Below are 26,781 nucleotides of genomic sequence, written 5' to 3'. Positions count from 1 at the left end.
AAAACCTGTAGTGATCTCGGTAATCTTGTCGACTGCTCCCAAAGTCTACAGAAATTTACCTACACATTTAAAATGCAGCCTGTAAGGATAAATAAAATATCTGCATATGCGATGCAACCTCAAAACTACTTCATAGAAAATCTCTGAATAATCATTATTGTATTTTTCCATGCTTCAATGTGTTAAGAATAATGTTCTTAATTTGACCAAAGTATACATTTGCCAATTCTCTATTTTTGAGGAACACATTCATTTTAGGAAAGTTCCTTAGTAGTATATACTGAATATAATTAAAAAAAAAAATAAAATATTTTTTTCTATTATCAGTTCTTCCTCCTACATCTGCCTGGTTACAACTTCGGTAAACTCATACAGATGCCATTCACAACACATTTAGAAAATGTTTTTGTCATATTTTCACTTCTATTTGTGGGTGAAGAGGATGATTTTACCACTGTAATGACAGAAATAAAATCTAAACACAAAACCCCAAAAAGCCCTCCAAAAACATGCTACAAAGTCGAATAGCAGGACTAGGTACTCACCAGTCCTTAGCCATTACACAAAATGAGAAAGGAAAACTGGCAGCTATCTTCTCAAATTCTTCCTGGGAAATGTATCCATCCTGATCATGGTCATAATTTTTGAAGACAGACTGTAAAAGGTAATATTAGAATGGTTTATAAGGAGAATGGACTGAATTACCACTTTAGAAAGTCTCCACAATATTTATGGATTTTCTCTCCCACTTTCTCCCAGTATGTATTCAACAGGGCCAACAGTCTAACTGTCTTTTTTGATTGAGATTAAAGAAGCATTAAGATATCTTGATTTGTAGCAAAACGTAGGTAAGTCAACGTAGGCTGGACTAAATGCTTCACTACACAATCACATCGCTTTTTCAGTTTTGCTTTAAGATCATTATGTCCATGTTTACATATACAACTTGTACTAAATCCTCTCAATTAGTCTTCTCAGTGGTGATCTCTGCAGCTAAATCAGTGTAGCTGTCTGGTTTATTTCATCAGGTGAATGTTATGTGAAAAGTAGTTATATGACGAGATGGTGGAGTTCAGGATCTTGTGTGGCAGGACTAGTAGAATACCAAGTAGAATTGCAATCCTGGACTTTAGCAGGGCAAACTTTGGCCTTTTCAAGCAATTGCTAGGGGAAATCCCATGGGCAGGGCTGCTTGAAGGTAAAGGGGCCCAAGATAGTTGGTTGACATTCAAGGACTGCTTTTTCCGTGCTCAAGATCGGAGCATCCCGACACGTAGGAAGTCAAGGAAGAGGGCCAAGAGACCTGCGTGGCTAAATAGGGAATTGCTGGGTATGCTCAAGTGGAAGAGGAGAGTTTACAGGTCATGGAAGGAGGGGCTGGCCACTTGGGAGGAATATAAGGCTGCTGCTAGAGGATGTAGGAAGGCAGCTAGGAGGACTAAGGCATCCTTAGAATTAAACCTGGCGAGAAGGGTCAAGGACAGCAAAAAGAGCTTTTTTAAATACATGGCAGACAAAACTAACACCAGAGGCAATGTAGGCCCACTGATGAACGGGATGGGTGCCCTGGTGACAGAAGATAAAGAGATGGCAGAGTTACTGAATGCCTTCTTTGTCTCTGTCTACTCTGCTGCGGGCAGTCCTGAAGAGCCCTGTACCCCTGAGACCTCAGATGAAGTCAGGTCGACGGAGCGGTTTGCCTTAGTCGATGAGGAATGGGTTAGAGACCAGTTGAGCAATCTGGACATCCATAAATCCATGGGTCCAGATGGGATGCACCCGCGGGTGCTGAGGGAACTGGCGGAAGTCATTGCTAGACCACTCTCCATCATCTTTACCAAGTCTTGGGAAACGGGAGAGGTGCCTGAGGACTGGAGGAAAGCAAATGTCACTCCAGTCTTCAAAAAGGGCAAGAAGGAGGACCCGGGTAACTATAGACCAGTCAGCCTCACCTCCATCCCTGGGAAAGTGATGGAACACCTTATCCTTGGTACCATCTTAAGGCATATCAAGGATAAGAAGGTTATGAGGAGCAGTCAACATGGCTTCACCAGGGGGAAATCATGTTTGACCAATCTCTTAGCCTTTTATGAGGAAATAACACGGTGGATGGATGATGGCAGAGCGGTGGATGTGGTCTACCTTGACCTCAGCAAAGCATTTGACACAGTCTCCCACAGCATCCTCGCGGCTAAAATGAGGAAGTGTGGCCTGGATGATCAGGTAGTGAGGTGGACTGCGAACTGGCTGAAGGAGAGAAGCCAGAGAGTTGTAGTCTATGGGGCTGAGTCTAGTTGGAGGCCTGTAACTAGTGGAGTGCCTCAAGGGTCAGTACTGGGACCGGTATTATTTAATATATTCATCAATGATTTAGATGAGGGAATTGAGTGTACTATCAGCAAGTTTGCTGATGACACTAAGCTGGGAGGAGTGGCTGACACGCCAGAAGGCTGTGCTGCCATCCAGCGAGACCTGGATAGGCTGGAGAGTTGGGCAGGGAGTAACTTGATGAAATATAACAAGGGAAAGTGTAGAGTCCTGCATGTGGGCAGGAACAACCCCAGGTTCCAGTATAGATTGGGGAACGACCTGTTAGAGAGCAGTGTAGGGGAGAGGGACCTGGGGGTCCTAGTGGATGACAGGATGACCATGAGCCAACACTGTGCCCTTGTGGCCAAGAAGGCCAATGGCATCCTGGGGTGTATTAGAAGGGGGGTGGTTAGTCGGTCGAGAGAGGTCCTCCTTCCCCTCTACTCTGCCCTGGTGAGACCGCATCTGGAGTATTGTGTCCAGTTCTGGGCCCCTCAGTTCAAGAAGGACAGGGAGCTGCTGGAGAGAGTCCAGCGCAGGGCAACAAAGATGATTAAGGGAGTGGAACATCTCCCTTATGAGGAAAGACTGAGGGAGCTGGGTCTCTATAGTTTGGAGAAGAGGAGACTGAGGGGTGACCTTATAAGTGTCTATAAATATAGAAAGGGGGAGTGTCACGAGGACGGAGCCAGGCTCTACTCAGTGGCAAACAATGATAGGACAAGGGGTAATGGGTACAAACTGGAACACAAGAGGTTCCACTTAAACTTGAGAAGAAACTTCTTCTCAGTGAGGGTGACAGAACACTGGAACAGGCTGCCCAGGGAGGTTGTGGAGTCTCCTTCCCTGGAGACATTCAAAACCCGCCTGGACGCATTCCTGTGTAACATTATCTAGGTGTTCCTGCTCCGGCAGGGGGATTGGACTAGATGATCTTTCGAGGTCCCTTCCAATCTCTAACATACTGTGATACTGTGATACTGTGTGACAGAATTATCATGTAGACACCTATTTCCATGTTACTGTCTCTTGCCCTAAGGCAAGGAGCACCCCTAGGCCAAATTTAGAAATGTATTCCAAACCAGCATGTATCAAAGCATACCTAGCAAAATTAGAAGTGTCTAGAAGGAGAAGAGATGAAGCAAGGATGCAAAGACAAACTCTTTACCTCTCTCTGTCATTTTCAGAATCAACCACCTGAACATACTGAACGGTTTCCAAAAAAGCAGGTGACCCATAAGAGAGAAGCAGCAATGGCTGCTAGTGGTTAAAGCCACTGAGAGGCCCACTTTCAGACCAAATAACATGATGTTGGAATCCCTGGTAGAAATGGACTCCCTGACTCCTTGGAAGAATGTCACTGGCATTCACACTCCCTACTGGTTCCTTAGCCATTTAAGGAATTTCCTTCCATGCCTCATCAGCCACTGCTGCTATTTACAGCTATGCAGAAATATCTGTTTATGAGGACAGGTGTGCTTATAAACCCAGCACAGCTTTGAATGAGTCCAGTATTTTTTCCCTTCTTTCTACCTCCTCATACCTAGAGATTAAGGGCATGAGTGAAATGTAAATGGGCCAACCATACTTACATCTACCATCCTCTGAACATGTTTGCTGATGGTTTTTGGATCAGGTTTTGGGGCTACTCCTGAGGCCCAGTCTGCAACTACTGGTGGTCTGGAAGGTGTCAAAGGCTAGAATAAATTGAATGGAACTTCATTAGTACCACATGGAAAGATTTTCTGGATTACACTTCTGTCATTTGTGACAAATGGCCTCTTGGACCCAACATTATACTTTTGATAATTACATGGTACGTCAGAGTAAGCTCTTCCCTGAACTGCCCAAAACAGTGGCTGTTCCTTCAATTATTACAGTTCACCAACAGCCCTGTAAATTCACAATTTTTTCCATATTTATAAAACAGAAACAAAACTACAGTATAACACTCATGGGTTTCATCACTTAAGTCACATAAGAATTCTTCATTTAAAAGAATCAGTATCAATTGCCCATATTGAGCCTGATGTCATGCCTCTGCACAAGTAACTTCATTTGTGTTTGTATTCATATTATAAAACCTGATATGGTGTCAACTCTCCCATGTATTCTAGCTTAGGTTTCATCATCAACTAAACAATTTATTCTTTAACATATTCTGCTCAGTCTATAAAGGTGAAATGTTTTCAATTTAGCATAAAATAAAATAAAATTAATGCAAGGGATAAGTTATGTTAATCATTAAATTTATGGTCTTTTTCACTAAGACTCTGTAAAAGCCCTTACAGCAGCTCGGTGACTTCGTGGCTCTCGTGCATATGAAAGCTCATAAATTTCATCTTCTGTGTAGTAAAGATCAAGGGACAGCTGCAATCAAACACAAAATTAGTTTAATTCCAAACCAGTCACTACCCCTTGATAAACCTGTTCCTGGTGTGCATGAGTACTTTTCTGAGGATTTTGGTAGCACCTAGAAAAAATGCATGTGAGCTGCACAGGGGTTCACCGTGATTTGAAATGGGTACATTTCTAAATTCCAGACTGTTATTGTCATTATCTGGAAATCTGTATCATTACACAGCCACAGTCATCAGCACAGGAAGTGACTGTAGGCATAATTAGCAGTCAGTTAATAAGTAACCTGAAAAAAACATTACTTCCATAATATTCAAGTGGTCTGTTGTGCAGCTAAGCACAAAAGCACCATTCCAATGAACTGTCCATCAAGCCAAATTCTCAGAAAACTCTTGTTTAAACTTGTCATATTTATCCAAACCAGCTGTGGTTGACTGTATTGAACTAAGAAGTACACGATGAAGACAGAAGATGGGCTTGAATATATTTAGTGAGAACCTTTAGCTCTCAATGGCAATTACATACAGTGAGAAATATTACAGCTGGGTATATAAAGGAAATAGAAAAACTCTTCAAATTTATACTTTCGGTTTTGCATATGTCCTTGAAAATAGTATAGCAGATACGAATTCCAAGCTGACATTAAAGACTGGTAACATTTTTAGCTATTTGCATGAAAATACACTAGACACGATTGAATAGAAAACCCACACATAAATATGTTACAAGCCTCAATCTATAGCAAGCCCAAAGAAAGTATAAACTTGTTAAGAGAGTCAACACTACTGTAGTCATAGGTATATAAACAAGTAATCAAAATATGCTATTTTAACCAATTAATAACCTTATTCAAATTGCACACATGCAACAGCTTTCTGTGAACAACTGCAAACATTATGTTGTAGTCATAATAGTGAATAATTTTAGATTCTTAGGGAAATAAAAGTAGTTTCTGACACTCAAAAACAAACGTTCAAATGTTACTTCTATGAATTTTTGACTAATGTATGGAATTATTAGTACTTCTTCAAACTGATTTGCCTGCTAATGGGAAAGCAGATGACTGAAGGAAACAGAAGGAGAAAGACTGTTGGAAAAATCCAGGAACAAACGGGAAAGTTATGTGCCCTGAAATGCTAGCAGATTAGAAGATCCTGCTCTGAAATGAAGTATATCTCTTAATTTATGTCCTGTCATATATAGCATATATAATAAACATTTCCTTGCCTTATAGAAAGAATTGTAAGCATACTGCTGAACTGACACTTCTACCATTGCTGCCAGATAAATCAGTATCACTAACTTTTTCCTCTTCTATTATTGCACATTCTATTAAGGAAAGAAAAATATTACAGTATTATGTATTTATAATTAATAGAATTCTCTACTTAGTTGCCTGAGAGGTATATGAAATTATTTTTTAAATTGAGGTATTTATCTCATCTAACAGACTTACTGTAAGTAAATGAACAAGGTCCATATTAGCCTCCAGGGGAAGTGGCATTTCCTGAAGTTGTATCAGCTCATTTATGTGGTTATACAGAGAGTACAGTTTGTATATGTTAATTTTTTTGTCCTCCAAGTAGTCTGGCATGCCCTCATAAAGTGATATCAAGTCTTTCAGGTGGACCCCAAGTATTGGGATCTTAAAGTTACTGCACTCATTATAGGCACGTCGGTAACTATCATAATTTCTGTATGATGAAAGCAGTTCCGTCATTTCATTAAACACCTAAAAATAAAACCAAAAAAATCAAAATTGGTTGCTGGTTTTATTCTGCTCATACAGCACAAAAATTTCCCATGTTATTATTATTGGGTTTACTTGCAATGACTCTTTAAACGCTTTTTTAAAGCTTTAGGTTTCAAATGAAAGCTAGGTATTTACCTCACTTAATTTAACTATCTAGAATATATAATCGATAATATTATATATTATAATAATATAATAATATTATAGCTATAATAATAGATAATATTATAGTATATAATATAGGAAGACCAGCATTAATGCTGGTAAAAGAAATAGGTTCCTCTCAGGTCAAGGGGATGTGTATGTAGATAATGCATAGCACAAGCTCTCTGACCTCCATAAAAGCCATCATCTTCACCTTAAAATGTGGAATGCAATTCTTCAGCTTCCAGGTCAACAGCTGGAATTGCTGGAATTGGAGTCTTGGCAGAGAAACCCTACACTGTGATATGGTCCCATCACAGCATGACCAGAACTCCTACTACAGTTCAAGGTGGCACATCTGTGCTTTTCAGAAAACTTTTTATTCCATGGAAATGAAGAAAAAACAGTATATTTGACTTGTTGTAAAGACCAAATGAATCTTAAGTCTACCAGTATAAATATTTCCCTTGTGTAAAACCATACATGTACTGATTCTTAACCTTATAAAATCAATGGACTGATGTTTTCTTGTGGAAGTTCCATCTAACCCCTTGATTTTTAACCTTTGCAAACTATTTGTTAAACTTTAAAGTGTGTTCTCAAGACACTAATTAAGAGCCTTTATTTACTTGCTTTCTGTTGGGGCTTGTATACAGTATCTTGCCATAAAGAAGTTATTCAAATGATGGACAGACACATAGGTAGTCCACTTCTTGTAATGACAAAATTTGTAAAACAATATGCTTCTAATATAAGCTTGAAAACTGGTTTTTACAGAACATGAGAGCTGCAACAGTTATCAGTAGGAGGTCATATTTCTGGTCTATACTTCAGGTATGCACTGTTCATTCAAACTGATTATACTGTGATTAAAACAGGTTCATTAGATACCTACGCAAAATCTTTCAGGCTCTAAACAAGTTAAAATAATACAGCATATTAATCTCTCAAGAAGCCATTTCACTGCTAAAAAATATGCTTTTCTTCACAGTTTTAGTAGGCAGAATCTCAAAAAAATGTATCTGTATTCCACAAGAATTCAAATAGAAATTACAACTGATTCCTAACATTTCACTGTATGTCAATGTGTGCATAGTAGGACTAAGTTTGTTCATGTCTGAACTAGCTAAAATCTGTCCCAGAGAAATCAGATAAACAAAACCAGTCCTTTCAGTTTTAAACTCAAAGTGCAGAGCTCTGTGCTAGCATTCATAGACTCGAGATGGTCAATGTTGCAATCAGTGACAATAGTTTTTTTTCCTCAAATGTTCTAGGATCCAATCCTCTGCTTTTGTGCTTGAATGCTATTCTGTACAACTGCAAATAAATGAAAATGCAGCTTGTTGCATCTGAGTATTCAAAGAGAAACCTTAGAGAAGCTATAGAAATCTTGAAGAAAAGTGGGGTTGTAAGTGTAGGAGTAACTGGCACTGTAGAGATGAAATAACAAAGAAAACCCCTCCAAAACCAAAGGAATTCTTTCTTTTTTTTTGTTTTTTCTCTCCGGGTTTTCTCTCCATCTTGGTCAACGAAATAAGATTTTTTTGTGTGTGTGCAGCAATAAAAAAAAGCTAAAGGCCATCTTTGTAAAACTTAGAGGAGTGATACCAACCTTAATTACATCATGAGGAACACATGAGCTTGTTTCCTTGAGTCTGGAAATTGAGCTGTGACAGAGACCTCCTATCACTGCCATTAATGTATTGAAGTTCTGCAGCTGGTGGAGCTTCTGTGTTGACATAACAAAATATAATTTATTAAAGTTCAAGTTGTTCACTACACACATCCAAATTCTGCGTTTCCTCTACCGTCTTCCTCTAAAGTCTTACAAGTTTTGTGCAGTATCCATTTTGGTAATGAGCTGTGATTTTACTGGTGCAACATACTTATTCTACTGTTATTAATTCTGAAGATACACTAAATCTTCAAAGTACTTCCTTAGTACTTCTCCCTCTTCCCACAGCCTACCACAACTAGGAAACGCTGCCTATTATCTTGATTATGATTGCAGTTGAATTAGTATGCAAAGATTACCAATAGGACCATATCTCTTCTTTTATCCAGTAAGTCACATCTAGTATAAATGCTTCTAATTATGGCCAAAGGCATAATAGTGGTTCATGCTTTGGACAGGGACAGTCACAGCTTGGAATCTCGCTAGGTGATCCAAAAATAAGACTAGTTTTTCAGTGAAACCAGGGTTTTTTTAGAATGAATATGAGAAAGTAATGGTGCCATAATATCTGAATAGCTGATGTGAAACCACAGCATACATAAATATCCATGCTGTATGTATGAACCAGGAGACCAGTACCAACACTCCCAGCCAACCCTACAGTAGCAGCATGGGAAGAACACCTAAAGTGCTGTATCACAGAAAGACAAACGCTACACATGTCAAAATTTAACTGACCTGTGCAACATGAATGAACTTGATGAACACTTCAGCCCGAAGCTGTGGTGTTGGTCTGCTGAGAACCATCAGCTGCACCCACTGAGAGATACCATTGCAAAGAGCAATTGATCTTTCCATTGTTGGATTCTCCTTCACACAACTATTCACAATGTAGTTCTGATAATCTGAGAACTTAAAAAAACCAAACAACCAAACAAATAAAAAAACCCAAATCGAAACAAAACAACAAACAAAACAGCGTAAACGAAAACTCATATACCTCATGATCTGTGTGCAGATAAAAGCCTGCTTTTCAAATGAAACATGCAAGATATATTTTACACCTTAAATATCCATAAGACTGAAATTTCTCTTTGGTCAAACCTTTGTTCAGTTCAAAGCAGAAGGCTTCAACTAATTGAATTAGCTGAAAGCATCTTTTTGCCATATTTTGTATCACACCATTTACATCATACATCTCAGGAGCCTCGGCTCTCATAAAATTTAGGATGATGGCTATCCTCCCAGCTCAGTGGCTCCTTAGATACACTGAATCTAGGCTTCAACAGGGAAGGTTCAACTGAATTTAAAGTGTAATTTAGTAACTCAGTGATAGTTTAAGGAAATTAAGTGTTCAGTTTATGTATGTAGGTCACACTTCTGAATTAAGCTATACTAATACAAAAAGCAAGTTCAATGACATTAATATAAAACTTATACAAGACCATTAAGAATGAGGGCTACAGATCTGTTAATATTTTTAATGCAGCTTGTGAGATTCTCTTATTTAACCAAAATGTTATAAAATTGTTCTGTAGACACCTGTATGTACGAAATTGATTTTTTTTAAGCCATTCTTATCGGTAAAGTCAAGAAGAAGCAATCATTTGGTTTTGTTCATGCAATGCTTACCCATTCTCTTGATTTATCCAATAACAAGAATACACAAGAATTTGAATCGTCAGAAAATGCGACATAGGGTTTATATATCCATTCTTTACTATGATCACTAATACTAATATTTTACAAAAAATTCATAGCTTTAATAGAGACATATTGCTTTCTTAAGGCCATAAGAGTATGCTGAATGGCATTGATCCTTAAGAAAAGATCATAAATTGTCAGGCTGCTATTTCTTTTTTCTCTTCCTCTCTCACTTTCTCTCCACTTTTCAATTTTTCCACACATTTAATAAGAACTATTAACATTTTAAAAAGCAGATATGACAGCAGACATCTCTGGATTTGTCCTCTTATTAAATTAATAATAAGTAACAGTAATAAGTAGGACTGTCTCTGAGATTACATAGTACTTACTTAAAATTACTGTTTGAATTTTGAACCCCAGCCAGATTTGGCTGGATCTTGAAATTTAAGCAACCACTTTATACAGATAGATAATTTTTCAATATCTGACTACATAATTACAGACTTCATAGCAGTTACAGTACAATTATGAAGCGGTTTGATTAGTTTATATTTTGTTCCCGGCAGCTCTCACCTTCAGAAAAGAATTTTTTTTTTAATGCTGAACAAATTTATATCTAATATCCTACTTAAAGTTTTGAAATAATTTTGGTGTAAGAATTATTAATGAGGTCAGCTTTAACAAGATTGTTAATGGCAGATAGGTAAAGAAGTCCAGGTACTTCAATAATTCAGGAGTCTGGGATTGCAATGACTAACTTATGAGTCTCAACAAGAAAAGAGAATCCAGATTCTTACAAAAGAGTGTACCTCCCTGTATTTTGTAACTGTAAGTTAAAATGGTTTCCAAACACCAGCATATCTGCCATTTTTGCTCTGTGAACACCACTCCCTGCATTTTTCTTCGCTGCAAGATATATGGTGTCTGAAAGATTTTGCTGTGCTATGTATGTTCAGGGGATAAGTATTTCTTCCTGATTTTCAAATGACTGAACCAATGAATAGTTATTCCTGTGACTGATAACAAGCAAGTCATTTGCAGCCTGTCTCCCAGGATATGCTGCCATGTTAGAATAACAAAAGGATTCTGGGGCTTAGCATACCATAAACATATTCTGCAAAGAGTTAATTTATACAGCTATTTATTAATTACACATTATTTTCCAATCTGAGGTCTTGGTAACTCAATTTATACCAAAACGTATGCAGGACCCAGCACATGAAATGTGAACAAGTATGTAATTGTTGGAACTCCATGACACATCTGACACTCTGACTGCAATCATACTTATTATGCTCATTAATCATTAATTACTTTTTGTCTGCACAGAGCTTGAAAATGCGAAGAGTTATATAAGCTTTGCATATTATTACTGCCTACAGGCAGCAATCTGTGCATGACTTTGCTTCTATGTCTTTTTGAATTTAACAAAACATGAAGAGTCAAGTACTGTCAGCTAAAAAAAAACCAAAACAATAACACACAACAGTGAAATTTTCCACAATCTGTTGAGAGCCTCTCTCCTGGTGAAACTTCATCATCAAATTGTGTTTCAAAAAAGAAAGAAATAAAACCAAGCTCAAACCAAGCCAAACCACTAAATAACAAAAACAAACAAAAAACCCTAAAAACCCCACTTTGCTTTCTTTGTTGTCATCACACTGACTTTGAAACCACCTTAGAATTTTGTCTCTAATGTTCACTTTTCTTTTCCATCTGTGAACTGTATCAGGTTTGAATAGAAGTAATGCTGTAGCATACAAGGGTGCAAGCCAGGGTGCATGGGGAATTTAGCATCTTATATGCTGCCAACATAGCTGAAAAAACAAAGCAAATGAAAGAAAACATAAATCCCTACAAAAGGAAAAGATAAATCCTTAAAAATCGTTTGTGTACTCAAACGCTTGTGTAATAAAATATTTTAACCCCCCCCTTACATTAAAAAATGGCATTTTCTCAATTGTTTCCTCATCCCTAGTCTTTATTTTGTTACACACAATACAAAATGGCAAGCAGAGTCCAGTGGACTTCTGTACAGACAGTCCATTAGTCACTGCAAAAGAACGCTGCACTGTTTTCTACAGCCACAGGAGGTTAGCATTCTAGGAGAATATTCCTAGTTTCCTTCATCCCATCTCGGCCTGGTTACTGACTTGAGTCAAAGGAGGCTGCTTGTTCCTGTGCCATACACCACTTGCTCTAACAGAAAGATAATTTGGAAGAAGACCAAATGTTTACTTCTCTTCCTTCCAACTGACCTTGCCCCAACTCTGTTCCACAGTTGCTTAAAAGGTTCACTCTCTCTCTCTCAAATGACTGCAGCAAAAGGGTATGTACTCAGAATAAATGCCACTGGCCACCTTCAACACTCGTCAAACAAGAGTCTGGACACAGATCGTCCAACAGCTTACGCTGCAGGGTTAATCTTATAATACTACCCCTCTCCCATGTTTTCTATGTTCTTCAAATCTTTCTTTAAAATAAGTAAGTACATAAATAGATTTAAAAAATAAAAATCACTTACTGATATTCTTCTGAAAGACTTAAATTCAAGATAGGTAAGGTGGTCTGATAGCTCCTCTGGCTCAAGGTGATCAAAAAGAAGTGAGACTTTACGTTTCTTACTGGTGTTGGTTTTTACACGCTGTGTCAACTTCCTAGACCAATCCCTAGAATTTCTTTTAGACAAAACAGAATTACCCTGAGTTAGTAGTTTGAAGAGCAAAATTTTTGTCTCTCCCTAATACAAAAATATCACTGTTTTCAGTCCTTACTCAATAAAAAGTGAGTTATTTGAATTTCTAAACAGCTAGTTCCTCTTATACATTTGAGATTGCATGACAAAATACTGTTTAGTCTTTATACTGATGTAGCAAGTACAATACAACTATTATTACTAAACAGCACGAGATTATATATTGCACTTCCAGAACTACTATCCATAACTTTGTCTTCAGTGAACAGATCCAGTGCTCCTCCAATTAATAATTCTTACAGGTTTCCTTGACGAGCCTGAGTATGAACTCTAGCCCTACACTATCCACCCATAGAGTAATGAAATTCAATTGAATTTGAAAACGTAAAAAACCTCTTTCATAACCAGATGTAAAATGTATGCCAAATTCTGCTCTGCTTTTGCCTGTACATTTCCAACCAAAGTACAAATTGACACTGTTACAGAGTTCCACAGAGCTATCTTAGTCTCCTTGATAACAGGGAAGGTTTCCTTCCCAAGAAAGAACTATATGATGTATAGCTGTAGGATTTTTTCTTGACAGGACAAGTAATCTTCTAACTAAAATCACCTGGAATCAAGAGTTTTACAATGTAATAAACTACATCTTTTCACTTACCTTTGTTGTTAAAAATATAAACACACTTTTTTAACCTCATCTGTTTTAACCAATCAAAGTATATTCTCCTCTCTCATTGACTTCAAGTGATCCTTCAAAGTCATTAGGCCTCTACAAATTTTCTAGGTTCCCTGGACAGAGTAAAATTTATCTAGCATAGAGAATCAGCATAAAGTCTACAGTGCAGTTTAATTCAACCTAAGCCATTCTTGAAATATATTCTGTTTCTCTATGTAATATATATATATATATATATAAAAAACATCTATAATGAAGTGTAAACTCTTCTGAGGATAGGTAATATATGACTTATAAATTTAACCCACTGTAGGACAATTATGCTGCTATACTGGAGAGACATTATATTTGAATACAGGAAATTCAGAGCAAAAGTTTGTTTTCTGAACATATTGAGACTTCAGCACTCACATTTGAGTTGTGTCAATTAGATGATAGTGTAACTCCTCACCATTAGCTTTAACCAGTTCTTGAAATTCCTCCATAGTTGTGGATAGTTTAGAATCCATTTTGAACATAACCCAGAACTCTGTAATCCAATACCTATTGCACATTGAAAATACAGAAACACAAAAATAAAGTTTTACTCTAACACCAGGAAGGCTGAAAAGTGATCCAGAATCATTTCAAGTGACTGAGTGGAATTACTAAGGAGAATTACCTACTGAATACAATAGTTTGCTGAATACAATAGAATTACCTACTGAATACAATACAATAGCTGCAATATCCCACTTCATTTTTTCAATAGACCTATACAATAATCATAGAATCATAGAATCGTTAGGGCTGGAAAGGACCTTAAGATCATCTAGTTCCACCCCCCCATGGCAGGGGGGGTGGAACTAGATGATCTTAAGGTCCTTTCCAACCTCACACTAAATCATATCACCCAAGGCCTCATCCAACCTGGTCTTGAACACTGCCAGGGATGGAGCATTCACAGCCTCCCTGGGCAACCCATTCCAGTGCCTCACCACTCTAACAGGAAAGAATTTACTCCTTATATCCAACCTAAACTTCCCCTGTTTAAGTTTTAACCCATTACCCCTTGCCCTATCACTACAGTCCCTCATGAAGAGTCCCTCCCCAGCATCCCTATAGCCCCCCTTCAGATACTGGAAGGCTGCTATGAGGTCTCCACGCAGCCTTCTCTTCTCCAGGCTGAACAGCCCCAACTTCCTCAGTCTGTCTTCATACAGGAGGTGCTCCAGTCCCCTGATCATCCTCGTGGCCCTCCTCTGGACTTGTTCCAACAGTTCCATGTCCTTTTTATGTTGAGGACACCAGAACTGCACACAATACTCCAGGTGAGGTCTCACAAGAGCAGAGTAGAGGGGCAGGATCACCTCCTTCGACCTGCTTTTCACACTCCTTTTGATGCAGCCCAGGATACGGTTGGCATTCTGGGCTGCAAGCGCACACTGAAGCCTGCTCATATTCATTTTCTCATCAACCAACACCCCCAAGTCCTTCTCCACAGGGCTGCTCTGAATCTCTTCTCTGACCAACCTGTAGCTGTGCCTGGGATTGCTCCAACCCAGGTGTAGGACCTTGCACTTGGCATGGTTAAACCTCATGAGGTTGGCATCAGCCCACTTCAGAACTGTGTCAAGGTCCCTCTGGATGGCATTCCTTCCTTCCAGCGTATCAACCGAACCACACAGCTTGGTGTCATCGGCAAACTTGCTGAGGGCGCACTCAATCCCACTGTCCATGTCACCAACAAAGATGTTAAACAAGACCGGTCCCAACACCGATCCCTGAGGGACACCACTCGTTACTGGTCTCCAGCTGGACATTGAGCTATTGACAACAACTCTTTGTGTGCGCCCGTCCAGCCAGTTCTTTATCCACTGAGTGGTCCATCCATCAAATTGATGTCTCTCCAAGAGAGACAAGGATGTCGTGTGGGACAGTGTCGAACGCTTTGCACAAGTCCAGGTAGATGACATCAACTGCTCTACCCCTGTCCATCAGTTCTGTAGCCGCATCATAGAAGGCCACCAAATTGGTCAGGCAGGATTTCCCCTTAGTGAAGCCATGCTGGCTGTCACCAAGCACCTTGTTGATTTTCATGTGCCTTAGCATGCCTTCCAGGAGAATCTGCTCCAAGATTTTGCCAGGCACGGAGGTGAGACTGACTGGTCTGTAATTCCCCAGGTCATCCATTTTCCCCTTCTTGAAAATGGGGTCTACATTTCCCTTTTTCCAGTCATCGGGAACTTCACCTGACTGCCATGATTTCTCAAATATGATGGCCAGCAGCTTCGCAACTTCATTTGCCAACTCCTTCAGGACCCACAGATGGATCTCATCAGGACCCATGGACTTGTGCACATTCAGATTTTTAAGATGGTCTCGAACCAGATCCTCTCCTACAGTGGGCACAAGGTCTTCATTCTCACAGTGCCTGCATCTGCCTTCCAAGACTTGGGTGGTGCAGTCAGAGCCTTTGGCAGTGAAGACTGAAGCAAAGAAGTCATTCAGAACCTCAGCCTTCTCCAAATCCTGTGTAGCCAGTTCTCCCGAGAGCTTCCTGAGGGGGCCTACATTCTCCCTAGTCTGTTTTTTATTTGCTATGTACCTGTAGAATCCCTTCCTGTTATCTTTAATACCTCTAGCTAAGTTTAATTCTAACTGAGCCTTAGCTTTCCTAACCTGGTCCTTAGCTTCTCAGACAACATCCCTGTACTCTTCCCATGCCGCCTGTCCTTGCTTCCACTTATTATAAGCCTCTTTTTTCAATTGAATTTTCCTCAGGAGCTCCTTATCCATCCAAGGAGGTCTCCTGGCCCTCCTGCTGCACTTCCTTCTGGTTGGGATGCAACACTCCTGAGCTTGCAGCAGGTGATCCTTGAATATCAACCAAGAGTCTTGGGCCCCTCTGCCCTCTAGGGCTGTATCCCATGGAACCTTCTGAAGCAGGCTCCTGAAGAGGCCAAAGTCTGCTCTTTTGAAGTCCAGGGCAGTGAGCGTGCTGCACGCTCTTCTCACTGTCCTGAGGATCTCAAATTCGAGCATCTCATGACTGCTGCATCCAAGGCTGCCCTGGAGCGTCACATTTTCAACCAGCCCTTCCCTGTTGGTGAGCACGAGGTCAAGCACGGCACCTCTCCTTGTCGGCTCCTCTATTACTTGCAGAAGGAAGTTGTCTTCTACACAATCGAGGAACCTCCTGGATTGCTTAATATTAGACACAATACTACCAATGCTAGCACTGTCAGTTTTCACTGATGTTTAACATATAGACTCAGTTAAAAACTGTGACCCAACAGTTCATGCACCAGCTTCAATGGATGTGCACAAAGCCAGTTGGGTCTTTTTGTGTAAAACTACTAAAGTGAACCTTGAAAAGCTGAAGCAGTATGTTTGTCCTTTTAATATCACCTTAACATATGCGAAAGCATTCTTACGTATGGCACATGGATAGCTGCAGACCATTACCTATCAAGCAAGAATACTCTTACCTCACAAAATAGCATATCTTTACACACAGCATGGAAGATTTACTTTCTAAAGCATTAAGATAGGTAGAAAACTGTTAAGGAAAACCACATCCATTCACATATGATATGAAATGTAACATGCTTGATACTTCCATACCTGTAAGCAATAGGAATCATTCTACTGATGACAAATAATATCAGTTTAGGGTTTTATACAAGTGTATACAAAGTATATCGCAGGAATCTTAGCAAAAGTTTATTGTACATATGACTACTGTGAGTAATACTGATGTAGCTCCCCAAGTACTTAGTAGTGTTTAGTGAAACGATTCTGCTTTCTACATGTTTTTTTTCTCTGCAACATGCTTCACAATTTCTAATAAAACTCATGCATTTGCACATCTCACTAGAATCTGAAACAATAACACTAAATTCATCAATTACTGCTTCTATGAAGAAAGCCTTTTCAGTTAATTACAATTCACTAAAGATTTTCAAAAACAAGATGCTATTTTCTTTTAAATGCAACCAGCTGTATACAATGGTAGAGAAAAATGTGAAATGCCTCTCTCTGCAAATCTCACCTTTCTAACTACACAACAGTTTTTATTTGACTTATTGTGGTAATTGGGAATATTTTTAGTCTATTAACTCTGTAAAGCACATTTTGATACTGTAGCCAATGTCTTTTGAAGACATGGAAATTCCATTTGGAAAATGGATTATACATATCTTGCTTCTTCTGCTGTAGATTACACACATATTTTCAGTGCTAACACATACAACTTCATGAAAATACCCTGTGAATCCTACCACAATCTGACTGAAATTAATGGAAGCCTAAAACGACCAAAACTGAGGGGGTATACCACCCACAATGTAAGCACCCATGTTAAATGCTTAAATTAGGCTGACTATAGAACCAGTGAAGTCTGAGTAAGTTCCCAAATATTTTGAAGGGCCCTGAACTGACTGTCTGAATTTAAATGGTTCACAAATCACCCATAATCATATAAAAATCAGTCACGTAATTCAGGGAATGGAAAATGGTGAAACTGGGACATCTGCAAGGTTTTTCAAAATACAAGAGCCCAGGCTATCTGATCCATTCAAAACTGTTTTTACCTTTCAATGTCTTTACAGGGAGTCTACAATGTCTATACACAGTAAAAAAATAAGCTTGCAAAATTACAAGTCTGATAAAAGTTTGAATCACTTCTCTGACTGTAGAAAACATTGCTTCTCAGAAACATACAAGCAACTACTTTCCTCCATTTTCAAAGACCATATGAGCATAAATTAACTGCACACTACAGCACAGTTGGAGCTTAGCACACTTGATCTATCACTTGGTTAGAGAAGCAGCAGGATAGTCAGAACCCAACACTACAGTAAAGCTTGGTTGTAAATGATGCTGCTTTTAAAAGCCAGTAAGATACAGAGTTTGGGAAAAGAAAGGATTATCTAAATTAAATTGTATCAAAATTGGCTGGAGATTCTTAGCTTGTCAGGTCTGCTTCCTGTACCTAGTCTCCCATCTAATTAGGTGTAAACATTCTTTAAAGCTAAGAAGTCAGGTAATATATGCCGCAACTATTTTTTTTTTAAAGGCTAGTATTGCCAATATTATCTAGTAGCTTTGTTGTGAAAAATGTAATGAGCCAGAAACACACTTTTATGACTCCAGGTAGTTACCTCAAAATAGGAGAAAATAGGAGGGAAAAGCTTACTATTTATTCCAGTGCGAGTAAGTGATAGTGTGAGTAAGAAATAATATTTGTTGAAAATTTTCATCTCCAGATGATACAATAGAATATTTTCAAGAATTGACCTTTTGTTCCTTGTTCTTCCACTTATATGGAGGACAGAAAGGAGAGAAAGAGATCTGAAACTTGGGCCCAGGTTCACAGAACTTAACTGAGATGCCTACATTAACCTTACACCTGCTAGATATTATGTCAAAGGCCAGTGGAAGGTGATTTATCCTACTTAAAATCTGAAAGGGAGTTTCATCTTTTGTTCTACGGCTGATAAGCTAATCCCCCCCAAAAAAAAACAAACAATCAAACCCCAACCCTAAACAAACCCAAAACACAACCAAAATCTGTGAAGAACGAGTATATTGTTTAAATAATGGCACAGTAATACACCCAAATATTTAATATCCTCTACTTACCCATTTCAAACTTGTCAAGTTATCTAATATTACCTTAACAGCAGGTGAATATTAAAAAAGGATATAGATCAATGAGTTTCTGGAGCATGTCTGCAGAGGAGATGATAAACTGATGCATAGCCAGAATTATCTTTAGCAGCTGGTTGTTTTGATATGCATTTCCTTCTAAATCTGAAAAAAAAGAAGGAGTATTCATATTGAAATCTTGGCATAACTCGGTAAAAGAGGCTTTTTCAGAACACTAATTCTCATCAGGCCTGTTCACCTACGCTATTTCAAAAATAGCAGTAACCTACTAACTTAGGAAGTGCATCATTTTTCTGATGAGTGCTGCATACCACGATTTGGAAGACCCTTACCAAATTTAAATAAATAGACAAGTAAATAAAAATAAGGCAAGCAAAAAAGCAAGTGTCAAAAGCACTCAAAATATCCAGGTAGTTATTTTTAATGATCCCAGCCCAGCAATACACTTAAATGCTTAGCTTTAGGCAGATGAGTATAACCTTTGAAACAAACTAATGAATTGCAGAGCAAAAGAATTCAGTTACCGATACATAATAGTCAGTTAGTGGCACAACTGAACTTATCAAACTGAATGTCCATATTCTTATGTGTTTGTAAGGCTGTTTGTATAGCTGACATACGTAACCCTGAAGTACATGCACAGGTTCCATAGAACGCATAGAACGAGATACAATGTATGTAGAAGCCCACAGGTTAACCTATTGATGCTCCCTGTGATGGACCTACATATGCTAACACATTTCCTCAAATTATGTGTTACAAGGATGTCACTTGAAGAAGGCTTTTAGATGAGATATATCTTAAAGGTCTTGTGGTCTTTTTTTCCATATTCAGAAAACATCAAGGACATCAAATGTAGCAGAATGTTTAAAAGTTTTAATTTCTGCAACACAGTAGTGAAAGTATTTGTAAATATTAACAGATGTTTTTCTACACCTGTCATAAGAGAACGAAAGTAGCCTGAATTGGAATTAGACACCCTTGCAAATACAAAAGAAGATTTACCATTTTAAATCATTTTAAACACACTGTCCTCTGTGAGGATAAATGTAATTATCACTTAAACCAACATTAACACGAACAATATACAGAAGCAATGCACAATAATGTCAAATGGAAGAGGAAGGTGAAATAGCAGATGCAGCATATGAAATGGCATCTAACATGGGGGTAAGGATTTTTAAATTGCACAACACCAAAAAGAACATTAAACTTAGCCCACTTGCAAAACAAGATAATCCATGTTAGTCATTAAACAAGAGTTTCCTATGCCCTTCTACAGGAAGGTACCAAATGTGAAGAGAGGACCCCGGAGCCCAGGTCTTTCTTTTTGAATAATACACTGGATCTTTCATAGAACTAATAAAGCCTGATTTCCTCTAGATCTGTCTCCACTATTCTTCACTACACAATAGTCCTATTATCACAATATGCTCCCCTGAAAGTCTTTTCTTTCTCTTCCCCACAACAGGGCCATAACTCCTCACTCATGCTTAAAGCAATGCATGCTGTGGTTGAATCCAGGCTGACCGCCAGACAGCAAATCAGATCAGACCACTGCTGGGCTCACACAACTACTCCTACACCAATGTGGGCACCAATCTGGATGTGTCTCTCCTACTCCTGCAATTCTTTGAGATTCATCTATTTCCATCAAATTTTAATTTAAGATGGCAGACAGGCCGACTCTGTTTTATGCAGAGTAGATGTAGTTTAGTAGGTAGATGGCTTAGAATGGCCTAGATCTATAGTTTACAAGTTGCTGTTTATCTAACTGTGAAGCCCTGAAAGCAGAGAACATAGCTGGTATGGGTAACTTCATTCCTCTAGCAAAAATCCCAGTCAGTTTGGAGGACACTCAGCACAATAAAGAGTCTTGAAACATCTTACTACAGCCAGCCTCTCAGGCAAGACAAATGGAAAAATCCTGATTAGCAAATTCTGGCAGAGCCTCTGTGACCACAGAGCACCCAACTCGGCACTATCAAGCCCAGAATGAGAACTTTATGCTCCAGGTGATCTTCAACAGTTAACATAAGAGACCATTTCTAAATCTACCTTCTGTAGTTATACTTAAATCACACTTAAATAAAGCCTCTTAACTTATACCACAAGTTCTCTGTTTTACAGCATGAACCAAAGTCTGTGCATTCCCTGTTTCACATCCTCATACTTACTCAGGCCTGTAGTATTTGGCATTTTGTACTCTTCCAGTGTCTTCAGGAAGAGTAAAATTATTTTAGGCCTTGCACACAGAGGCCTCCATCAATTTGCACCCATTTCACAGAACTTGGTGTTCTGCCAGAGCCTCCATCCAACTACTCTTGTTTAATCAGAAAAGCAGTTCAATATATGCTTAACTTGGAAGCCAAATGGTTATGTGCACACACACTATTAAGTATATACAGCTGCAATTAAATTACCAATTTTTCCGAAGTGTTCAATATAGATCATCTCCAGCTGACAAAGACAGCAAATAATTCACTCTCCTAGCAGTTTTTCCTCTGTGTGTATTCCAAAATCCTCTGCCATTACATAACATAGGTACCACTTGGCACAAAGCTCCAGATTGAATTTCTGTCCTCTCGAAGGTCACTTTTCCGTTTTACCATGATGCAGAGAAAAACAGTATGTTCTGCCTACTCTTAGTGATTAGATCAACACATTTATGGTATTTTCTTGCATAATAAAAGTGCATTTATGCTTCATAACATAGAGACCTAATTATGTCACAAAAGAGATAGGCTGCATTACGATGACATGCAATTATTTTGCACACACTAAAGCAGTACTAAGTATTGTGCTATCCACTCTCTCACCAAACTAAAAGGCTCATCTCCACAAAGAAAAACACTGTATTACTGACGGTTTAAAAACAAATTAAAACACTCCGCAGCAAAAAAATCCTAAAGTTCCCAGTACAGCTCAGCACTGAGCAGCAAGCCTTAATGGAATTGTAGCAGCACATAATTTTACAAATACATGGCACATCAAATATTTAATGTCATCTTCCTGCCCAGTTTTAAAAGGAAGCACTTTTCAAGTGCATGCACCATGATACAGCAAATGCTACTAAAGAGGAAAATATTGAGTCTGATTCCTCCTCTATTTATGTTTCAAAAAGTCATAATTAAAAACAAATCATGAAGTTAAACTGGTAAAAGTCAAGAACAGACTCCAGCTCAGTTTCAGTTTCTGAACTGTCATTGGATCTTTCACGCCTCTGACTACTAGGTCTCTTTTTTTCAGAGAGCCAACCTTCTAAACAGCTGTGTGTAAGGAAGTAACAAAAGTTATGTTAAACTGCCTCTCTGCAAATGGTGAAGCAAACGAGGGCTTTCCTGACTGTGTTGCAAGAGTGCTTCTGAATGCCTTTACAGCACTCTCTTGAACCTCCAGCAGTTTGTTTTAAACCTTTTGAGACCCGTTTTTGCTTCCGTTTGTATACCTGTTTCTAACCACACACCCTTCTGAGCAAAAACCACTAAGTGAATACTAAACAAAGTGGAATGGGTGTGTTTCAGTCAATTTATCTTAAAGAAAACTACAAAATACTGCATAATCCTGAGCTTTGTTTTACTGCAGCAAAACACAACCCACTGGTTACATGCGTTTCCTCATGTAAATGCCCTTATTGTACTAAGTTGGTTTAATAAATATTCTGTAAAACAAACAAGGCAACAGGAGTTGAATATACTTTTCCAGTATTTAACTACAGGAGTGAAAACATAAAATCATTTAGGGCTAAATATTTTATTATCTATGTTAGTAACTCAAAGACACTAAAAGCTACGGTTACAATGCATGTGAGACTCAGTACATACAAGAGTGAGAATATCCTAATCTAGGTCCATTGGCCAATCTATTGCATGATCCAAATGGTGTCTCTCTGTTATCTGTGATTTAGAAATGAACTGACTTGTATCTAATGAATACTTGAAAGAATCAAAGTATTCAAAAGCCAACAAGCCACACTTTAAGAACATACTGCCTGCTTTTCACCAAGTGCTGATGGCCACCAAGCCATATATACTTAAAGAGTATGTTTGATAGACAAGATAATTGTACTGAGACCTTCCCACTCATGAGTGCAATATAAGGCAACAGGAAGATTGCCAAGGATGTCTCAACTGAACTGAATTCTGCAATAAAGTTAGTTTTCCTAGGTCTAAGAGGCCTTCATTTCATAATCAGGTTCCAACTTTATCACCTAGTGTACCATTTGAAATGAATCAGAAGTGAATCACAGAGCACTGACATCACATGATCTGTAACTAGGCTACCAGGAACATGAATAACTTCTAAACTCCCCTAAGTCTTTCAGTGGTTATCAAAAAGTAGCATCAAAAACTATACAATGCAAGAAAGCATCAAGCACTTGACAGGAGGTCTTGTGTCGGAGTTTAACCCCAGCTGTCAGCTAAGTACCATGCAGCCACTTGCTCATTCCCTGACCCTCTCAGTGTGACAGGGAGAATTGGAAAAAAAAAGATAAAGCTGATCGGAGCTGGCCTAGCTAGAGCCACAGCCGGCACGGTTCAGCGACCGCGAGGGTCAACGGAGATTGGGAAAATCAGAGGGGATAGAGCAGAGACATCGCGGCTCCCGACATCTCCCGATCCCCGAAGCCCCAGCAGCCCTTGCGAGAGAGCGGCTGACGTGGCGGGGGCGTTCCCACGGTGACGGCGACCACCCCCCTGCCCCTTGCCTTGAAAGAGCCTCGGAGAGGGCAGTGAGGAACGAGCAGGTCGCGTTGCTGACCCTGTTGCTGGTGTCCCAGACTGCGGACCAATATGGTTGCCTCCAGAAAGAGAGCTTGCAGTAAGGTGACTGCAGCAACTCAGACAGAGACCCTGTCCCAAACCGTGGCTGTTCAGGTCTCTGGATGCAGGGAGTGCCAGAGCCTGCTGCTGCCGGGGGAGGGAGGACGGCATTCCACCTGCGTGAGGTGTGAGCAGGTAGAAGATCTGCTTAGCCTGGTGGCAACACTTAAGGAGGAGGTTGAGACGCTGAGGACCATCAGGGAGTGTGAAAGGGAGATCGACTGGTGGAGTAACTCCCTGGCGTGCCAGTTGGAACGGTTCCAGGGAGATACCCCCCAAAAGGGGAAGGACCCCCTGCCCTCTCAGACAGAGGGGGATGGCCTGAGACAGACCCTGCCCTGTAGCTGTTGCGCAGAGGTAGGGGACCAAAAAGCCGATGAGGGTTGGAAGCGAGTTCCAGTTCGGCATCGTGGGAAACCCTCCCCCCTTCCTGCCCTGCTTCCCCAGGTGTCCCTCAGTAATAGGTTTGAGGCCCTGGATCTTGAAGGAGAGGTAGGTGAGGATGTGGTGCAAGGCCAGCCTACAAGGCCACATAGGAAAAGGCGGTCGACTTTGCACCTCAAGGCTGCCTCTGATAAGAAAAAAAGAAGGGTCATTGTAGTAGGCGATTCCCTTCTGAGAGGAACAGAGGGCCCGATATGCAGAGTTGACCCTCATCATGGGGAAGTGTGTAGTCTGCCTGGAGCCCGGATCAGGGATATCACCAGGGCGCTCCCCAACCAGGTGCACCCGACAGACTACTACCCGCTGCTGGTCTTCCAGACAGGTGAGGGGGAAGCTGCTTCCTGCAGTCTGAGGGGGATGAAGAAAGACTACAGGGCCTTGGGGAGGATGGTGAAAGAGTCTGGGGCTCAAGTGATCTTCTCCTCACTCCTTCCATCTTCCACTGATGATGTGGGAAGGAATGGGAAGATTCAGTCCATAAAAGATTGGCTTCGAGACTGATGCTACAGGCAGGGCTTTGGATTCTCTGGTAACAACCGGTTTTATAGGGCACCAGTCTGGACAATGACAAGTGGGAAAGGTTTATCTCACAGAGGCAAAAGGATGCTGGGGCATGAATTAGCAGGGCTCATTTGGAGAGCTTTAAACTAGATTCGAAGGGGGATGGGCTTGTAGCTGGGCTTGCCCCAGTGGGGCAGCACTCCAGAATTGATGAAGACTGGGAGGCCTCCTATAATCCTAGGGTGAAATCGGTGTGCTCAGCTCGCTCCCTGGAATGTCTGTACACCAACGCGCGCAGCATGGGAAATAAGCCAGAGGAGTTGGAAACCTGTGTTAAGTCAGGAGACTATGATCTGGTGGCAATTACAGAGACATGGTGGGACAGCTCACATGACTGGAATATAGTCATGGAGGGCTATGTCCTTTTCAGGAAAGACAGGCCAGCCAGGAGGGGTGGTGGGGTTGCTCTTTATGTGCAGGAGCAGCTGCAATGCACTGAGTTCTGTCCAGGGACAGATGACGAGCGAGTTGAGAGTCTGTGGGTGAGAATTAAGGGGCAGGCTGGCAGGGGGGATACTGTTGTGGGTGTCTGTTACAGACCACCAGATCAGGGTAAGGAAATTGACGAGGCCTTCTACAGGCAGCTGAGAGCGGCCTCACAGTCACAGGCCGTGCTTGTCGTGGGGGATTTTAACTTCCCTGATGTTTGCTGGAAGGACCACTCAGCAACCCAGCCACAGTCCAGGAGGTTCCTCCAGTGTATGGATGATAACTTCCTCCTGCAAATGGTGGATGAGCCGACCAGGAGAGGAGCCCTGCTGGATCTCATCCTCACTAACAAGGAGGATCTGGTTGAAGCAGTAAGGGTTGAGGGCTGCCTTGGTTGCAGCAACCATGAGACGGTGGAATTCAGGATCTTGTGTGGTAGGACCAGTAGAATAGTAAGTAGAATTGCAACCCTGGACTTTAGCAGGGCAAACTTTGGCCTTTTCAAGCAATTGCTAGGGGAAATCCCATGGGCAAGGCTGTTTGAAGGTAAAGGGGCCCAAGATAGTTGGTTGGCATTCAAGGAATGCTTTTTCCGACCTCAAGATCAGAGCATCCTGACACGTAGGAAGTCAAGGAAGAGGGCCAGGAGACCTGCGTGGCTAAATAGGGAATTGCTGGGTATGGTCAAGTGGAAGAGAAGAGTTTACAGGTCATGGAAGGAGGGGCTGGCCAATTGGGAGGAATATAAGGCTGCTGCTAGAGGATGTAGGAAGGCAGCTAGGATGACTAAGACCTCCTTAGAATTAAACCTGGTGAGAAGGGTCAAGGACAGCAAAAAGAGCTTTTTCAAATACATGGCAGATAAAACTAACACCAGAGGCAATGTAGGCCCACTGATGAACGGGATGGGTGCCCTGGTGACAGAAGATACAGAGATGGCAGAGTTACTGAATGCCTTCTTTGTCTCTGTCTACTCTGCTGCAGGCAGTCCTGAGGAGCCCTGTACCCCTGAGACCTCAGATGAAGTCAGGTCAACGGAGCGGTTTGCCTTAGTCGATGAGGAATGGGTTAGAGACCAGTTGAGCAATCTGGACATCCATAAATCCATGGGTCCAGATGGGATGCACCCGCGGGTGCTGAGGGAACTGGCGGAAGTCATTGCTAGACCACTCTCCATCATCTTTACCAAGTCTTGGGAAACGGGAGAGGTGCCTGAGGACTGGAGGAAAGCAAATGTCACTCCAGTCTTCAAAAAGGGCAAGAAGGAGGACCCGGGTAACTATAGACCGGTCAGCCTCACCTCCGTCCCTGGGAAAGTGATGGAACACCTTATCCTTGGTGCCATCTTAAGGCATATCAAGGATAAGAGGGCTATGAGGGGCAGTCAACATGGCTTCACCAAGGGGAAATCATGCTTGACCAATCTCTTAGCTTTTTATGAGGAAATAACACGGTGGATGGATGATGGCAGAGCGGTGGATGTGGTCTACCTTGACTTCAGCAAAGCATTTGACAGTCTCCCACAGCATCCTCACAGCTAAATTGAGGAAGTGTGGCCTGGATGATCAGGTAGTGAGGTGGACTGTGAACTGGCTGAAGGAGAGAAGCCAGAGA

General features: G+C 40.5%; 1 protein-coding gene across 2 annotated transcripts in view; it reads right to left on the bottom strand.

Annotated features, from left to right (window-relative positions):
- The window catches only part of RASGRP1 (RAS guanyl releasing protein 1), a 49,530-nt gene that overhangs the window by 8,408 nt on the left and 14,341 nt on the right, over positions 1–26,781 (bottom strand). For both annotated transcript variants that reach the window (XR_009745107.1, XM_061463396.1), the window contains exons 3-12: positions 18,949–19,054; positions 16,729–16,791; positions 13,670–13,801; positions 12,412–12,565; positions 8,979–9,152; positions 8,178–8,294; positions 6,125–6,400; positions 4,600–4,680; positions 3,903–4,007; positions 546–655 (exon numbers count right to left, since the gene is read on the bottom strand). Coding sequence is in view for 1 of the 2 variants with exons in the window: in XM_061463396.1 (XP_061319380.1) it covers positions 546–655; positions 3,903–4,007; positions 4,600–4,680; positions 6,125–6,400; positions 8,178–8,294; positions 8,979–9,152; positions 12,412–12,565; positions 13,670–13,801; positions 16,729–16,791; positions 18,949–19,054 (1,318 nt within the window). In the remaining variant the exon portion in view is untranslated. The remainder of the gene's footprint in view (positions 1–545; positions 656–3,902; positions 4,008–4,599; positions 4,681–6,124; positions 6,401–8,177; positions 8,295–8,978; positions 9,153–12,411; positions 12,566–13,669; positions 13,802–16,728; positions 16,792–18,948; positions 19,055–26,781) is intronic.

This window comes from Pezoporus flaviventris, unplaced genomic scaffold (assembly GCF_033815535.1).
Source record: "Pezoporus flaviventris isolate CSIRO_AGI_PZ_B2104156 unplaced genomic scaffold, CSIRO_AGI_Pfla_v1 ptg000036l, whole genome shotgun sequence".
Taxonomy (NCBI): domain Eukaryota; kingdom Metazoa; phylum Chordata; class Aves; order Psittaciformes; family Psittacidae; genus Pezoporus; species Pezoporus flaviventris.
The sequence above is the reverse complement of the archived record's forward strand: the minus strand, read 5'-3'. Positions and strand labels throughout refer to the sequence as shown.